Below are 6000 nucleotides of genomic sequence, written 5' to 3'. Positions count from 1 at the left end.
AGGCAAAAATAAGTATAGGATGAAATGGACACAGTCACCTATTGGATTGGCTCGGAGTCCTCATCAGTGTGGAAGGTCTTAGATGGATGGGGCACGTTTTTAATGATCTGTCATGACACATGATACAAGGGTGACACTGTTTGCATGGATTAGATTAGGTTGACTTGATGGGTTTGGCTGCACCTGAATTTTCCAAGAGTTCACAAGTCGGATGTTGCAGAAATGCTTCCTTCATTGACCAAGCAGCTAATGAAAGATACAGGTTAAGAGGTCTGCATAGACACTGGAGGGGTTGTAATTTGGCACTCGGAGGGTACTGTGATCACACTCAGACAATCACATTTCTTGAGTTCTTTATTCCTCAATACTTTTCTCCATCTTTACATAGTGACAATGCTCACCCTGCCCCACTTTACTGCCTTTGCAACACATCCAGAAACTCATATTTTCCCACATGGGACATAAGTGAAGGAGATAACGGAAAGGGTGGGAGAAAGGGGTGAACCAGGACGGAGAGTGAGAGCTGGTTCCATTCCAAACACTGATCAAGTTGGACACTCATTCAATCGGAAAAAAGGCTGGCGAAGGACTTCCTCAGGTTACGGATGGTCTCTGCCTTGGCATCCTCCTCGTGGCCACTGCCCCGTTGAGAGGGTTCAGATATGTTGAAGTTATTAGTCAGCGACTGAGATTTGCTGAAAAAAGAATAGGTTATATTAGCAACAACCCTCTAGACACCTGTCCTCTTCACTCGCACCCCTGCATCCATCACAACCACAGCGGTAGCTGCTCCTTCTACATCACTGCCAAGACTTGGAACAACATTTCCCTCGAGCTCTGTACAGCCCCTTCGCTGGCAGACTTCAGAAAGAGACTCAAGACCTGGTTCTTCGACGGAGACACAGCACCCAGATATCCCTAGGAGTGACAGTGTTGAGCTTTACACATGCTGACTGATTGAAAGAATCTGCAAAGCTGTCACCCTTCTCCACTTTAAGCTAACTTGAGACCCAGACTCTTTCCTTCTACCTACCTCTTGACACTCTGCCCCGCATGTATGCTCGTTGACCCACCAAAATATACAGTTCACAGAGTGATCAAAAAAAATGCAAGGACCCCATATTTAATATTAAATGTTATTATATATTTATTATTATATTTAATATGATTATTATGAACTTTGATCATGCATATTCAATGTGGATTTCCTGAAAGCCTTGAAGTATGTTATTCTTTGGTGGGTTGACGAGCCCCTTCCACACTTATATTTCTCTCCCTCGTCCTCTTCTCTTTTACTCTTAGTTTGTGGGTTTTATATAGTACCAGATGCTTCATTGGCTGAAGCACAAATACCCAGATTTACAAATCTTTGCACTGTCGCAAAAAGATGCACTAGTACTTACATTCCAGTGCAAAAGGGTTCTTGTGCTGGAAATATGCCCTTTTCTAAGCACTAATTGTGATTTGTGCTGCTTTGTGTCAAGGGGAGTTGCTGGGGTGTTACTTTAGTGCAGAGCAGACATCCAATATGCGAGATCCCTCTAAGTTAGTCTAGGCATAGGACATATTCCCTTTTGTAGTAAAACATTGGGGCGTATTATCAAGGGGGTTTATCTCCGCTTTTTTGGCTTTAAAAGCCAAGAAAGCAGAGATAAAATTATCTCCCTATTACCTAGCTGTCGCTAACACCAGTTAGCGCCAGCTAGTAGGAGATAGCGACCATCTTGGGCCCCGCTTTGCATGTCAGTGATATTTATCACTAATGACATGCAAAGTGCGCGTGCCAAGATGTTAGCGACTGGAAACAGTCGCTAACAATGCTATCTCCTATTACCAACTTTTGGAGATATTCGCGCTAAGCGCGAATATCTCCAAAAGCTAACACCTGCCCTGAGCAGTTCTTAGCCATGTTATCCAATGGGAGGTGGATAACATGGCTAAGAGCATTAGCTCGGTAATGCATGAATATCGCTGACTTTTCAGCGATATTCATGCAGGGGCATATTACCAACAACTAGCGATAATTATCGCTAGGTTGGCTTAGCGGCAATAATTTTATCGCCGTGTAGCGACGATTTTTATCGCTTAGGAGCCTTGATATTATCAAGGTTTATCTCCTAAGCGATAAAAATTGGCCGAAATGCATGAATATCGCTGAAAAGTCAGCGATATTCATGCATTACCGAGTTAATGCTTTTTTGACTGCGTTGGGCAGAGCACTGTTTGTAGTTACACAGACAAGAGTGTCCACTCTAGGTTTGACATGGTTCTCTAATAAGCCTTAGTGATAATTGTTTCATAGACTTTTTCTTGCCCTTTATATTTGTGTTTGTGGGTAATGCGTAGTCTGCAATTTTATAGTAATTATGTTTACATGTTTATCACAGTCCTCACTTTAGGTGTAGTTTCTCTGTAGTTTGAGAAATTGTCCAAAAGGGAGATTCTCTCTCAGGGATCTCGGGGGAAACTTTAAAATATGCAACAGGTTGTTCCTGTCTGTAGGCTTTGTGAAGACCTACGTGCTCAAGAAGCCTGCATAGATGAAGGAATATCAACCCTAAGGTGCACATCAACAAACGGCAGCGATAATTATCGCTGGCCGCCCTTAGCGTGAGGAATTTTAATCGCCTGCTATCTCAGGTAATTATTGCCATGCTAGCGCTGTATTACCAATGCATAGCACAATGGCGATAATTATTCTTGAGATAACGGTGTTTTCCATGGAACATCGCTGGTTTTCCACCGATTTTCCATGGAAAACGGCGATATCCTTGTTGATAGGGCTGGGTGGTCTCAGCCCTAAAATCCACCACCTATTAACTAATATTGTTTAGTCAAAGGAAAAGCAGGCGTAAGGAAAGTAGCGATAACAGAGGTTATCGCTACTTTTCCTGTCGCTATGCTGCTTTGCGCTGCTTTGCGCGATGCTTAATAATAGGAGAAATGTTGCTTAGCGACATTTCTTGCGTTACCCTGGTGAGGAACGCCCATTTTGCATCTCATTAGAGATGCAAAGCTGGGCGTTGAGGGAAAGTGTGAAAAAGCATGAATTTACGCGTCAGCGTGTCCTTGCTGATAGGGCGTTAAAATGATCACCGTTTTTCGGCCGAAAACGCCGCAAAAGCAGCGATAATTTTTAAACGCCGCCTTATTGATATGCCCCCAGTTACTAAGTATGTGTGTAAAACTCAAAAGGGGTTATGTATGGTACTCCACTGAAAAAAAAACAAGTGCTGTGTCTTTGTCCCCTTGCGAAATGATGAGGACATCATCAGTGTCTCTGTTCCAGACACAAATGTGGGCTCTGAAGGGATTGGACTTGTTAAAAATGTGTTCTTCCTTGAATGCATGACTATACCGGGCCAACACACTAGGGGCACAGGTACTCCCCGTTGAAATACCAAGTATTTGTAGATATAAAGGGGGATAACTAGGAAGTGTCAGAGCGTGTCGTTAGCCTCCTTGGCTTAACGACAGACTCCGCCACTTCTGAAACGCAAGGCTGCACCATATTTACAGGAATGTGGTGCAGCCTTGCGTTTCCCCCTGCGATGACGCGAAGTTTAACAACTTAGCACCAACACAGGGACCCTTGCACCAAAGTGCAGGGGAGGATTGGTTATGTGTGGTAAAGGGGTCCCTTCCTGCACATAAACAGTCCTAAAATGCCATTTTGTAACTTTCATGTGGGGCATTTTTTTTTTAAAACGTCTTGTTTATGTACAGGAAGGGACACATTCAAATCTCCTTGTGTTTGCTTTGTTCGCCCTTAGTTGCCATGGTATGCCCATATGTGGGTCCCTTGCTCACTTTATCACTGGATTCAAGCTATCCTGGCTGATGAAGGGTGTTACCCAGAAACCGGTCCCAGGATGCTTGTTTCCGATCCAGGGAAGACCTGGCTTGGTAGTTCTGGCTGGACTGTACCCATGAGGCACTGGGTCAAGACTGATTTACATATAGCTGGGTCTGAACTGAGGTGGCGAAGTGAGCTAAAGAATGATGATGGATTCAACCCTGATCTGTGACGGGTTGAGTGTCTGAAAAGTTTCAGTGCTCCGTCCATCATCTGCTTGTGTTCACTGGCTCAAATTAAGCACTGCTTGCGGTGCTGTGCCATTTTATTGTAAATTAGACCCTGAAGGTCCCTCTATTCAAATCGCATTACCTGTTCAAATATTAAAAAGTCAGAAAAAATCTGCATCTTCGAAATAATTTTGGATTGCATGCCAGGGCTCATGTCTAATGTTGAGTTGCCCTCCAGGTAGGTTTCAGCTATACAGGTAGCACTGCTTACATGCACACGAAAGGAAGAGCACATTATACTACACAGCTGTGGCAAGGATTACAAGTGAAGTACGAAAATGTAATGGAATTTTCTATGATACTTTTGTTTACCTTTGTATACCTTTTATCTGTAAATCAAATTATGATATTAGTAATTTAACATTTCATGGGCGAATAGAGTGATATGCAATATCCAATTAACTATATTCTGTTTTCCATTCCGATGCATTGGTGGATTTGACATTAATTGGTTTCTTCATTGCAAACTAAAAATAGAATGCATTTTTAGTTTTGGATAGACAAAAGTTCTTGATATAGGGTCATATGTATCATAGTTCCGTTTTGCGACTTCTAAATAGCGATTTTTAAGGAATCGCTATTTAGAAATCGCAAAACGGTATGTATGAAAAAAATCGCATTTTTTTGCGATTCCTTAATCTTCCTTATTTGCGAATTCGCAAATAAGGAATAATTTCCCATTCATTCCTATGGGCCAGAAGGCCCATAGGAATGATTGTGAAATGCATTTCATTTTGCGATTCGCAATTTGCTAATCGCAAAATGAGATTGATTTCAAGGGTGCAGGGGTGTCTCAAGGACACCCTGCTGCACCCCTGAAATCAGCATGTGTGTGCATATGGCACACATACATGCCCTATGGGCATGTATGTGCGTCACACGCCACATTAAAAAATGCCAATTAGTGTATTTTGAAAAGAAATCGCAATTTACCACCAACTGAAAGTTCAGAAGCATGAGTTTATCAAACAGGGGACACCAGCACCCATCTCGAGAAAGGTGGACCTGGCATAGCTCCATGATTATGCTACAGTTTCTAATAAAGATTTTGGATCTAAATGTCCCAGGAGAAACTTTGAAAAAGTCAAGGATGACTCTTTGAAAAGGTGCACCTACTAATTTTAACCCCCATCAGCTGCTTTTTGTCAGATTAATGTGTGGCCTACTAAGGCTGTTCTGATGGGTTTTCAGATGCGCCTACCCCCATCTGATGTGAAGCAGATTTTTTATTTCGGGTAGGCATATTTTGAGGAGAAGTAAAAGAATTAATAGATGGAGAAGAGAAGCTGGCAGGAGAACTCAGGGAAGATAGGTGGTGGGGAAAGACACTGCCGGTAATAGTAGAACTGAAACCATTAGAACACAGGCTGTAGTGCGAAAGTCAATGCAGATTTTGGCTTTACGCAAAACTAGAGCATGCACCCTATTCGAGTCCCATGATTTTCTAAAACCTACTTGAGATGTGGATGCGGCGAGGCTTGCTGCTTGGACGGGGCGGCTGGCGGAAGCATAATTGGAGCCTGCCCTTGTGCGGTTGGCCGGGGTTGATGAGGAGGGATGACGCCTGGCTTGGACATCGGGTTTGGAGAGCTGCCACCGGCTGACCTGGTTTGCTGTGGGGATCCAGGGGACCGCTGCTGCTGTGGTGAGGTGGACTGTGGACTCTGAGGCTGCTGACCCTGTGGGGAGAGCCGTGGTTGTGTGGGAGCCCCGGTCCGTGGACCTTGTGGTCCTGGAGGTTGACGTGGAGCACCTGCAAAGACAACGGAAGATCATGAACCATGAAAATGTTCAACCCTCCAACTCAAGTTAGGAAAATGTAAAGGGTGATGGAACCAAAGAAAGCTTTTGTGCCCTGTGTTACTCTAAAAATTGCAAAAGCTACCGGTACAAGATATCTGAGCAAACATGGAC

The 6000-nt window shown here is 43.6% G+C and overlaps 1 protein-coding gene across 1 annotated transcript in view; it reads right to left on the bottom strand.

Annotated features, from left to right (window-relative positions):
• Positions 1 to 341: 341 nt before the first annotated feature.
• SYN3 (synapsin III) overlaps positions 342 to 6000 on the bottom strand; it is a 1181147-nt gene continuing 1175488 nt past the window's right edge. The window contains exons 13-14 of the mRNA XM_086953619.1: positions 5542 to 5839; positions 342 to 695 (exon numbers count right to left, since the gene is read on the bottom strand). Coding sequence (XP_086809745.1) covers positions 563 to 695; positions 5542 to 5839 — 431 coding nt within the window. The 3' untranslated portion in view covers positions 342 to 562. The remainder of the gene's footprint in view (positions 696 to 5541; positions 5840 to 6000) is intronic.

Source organism: Lissotriton vulgaris, chromosome 1_2 (genome assembly GCF_964263255.1).
Source record: "Lissotriton vulgaris chromosome 1_2, aLisVul1.2, whole genome shotgun sequence".
Taxonomy (NCBI): Eukaryota; Metazoa; Chordata; class Amphibia; order Caudata; family Salamandridae; genus Lissotriton; species Lissotriton vulgaris.
This window is presented reverse-complemented; position numbering and strand designations above follow the sequence as displayed.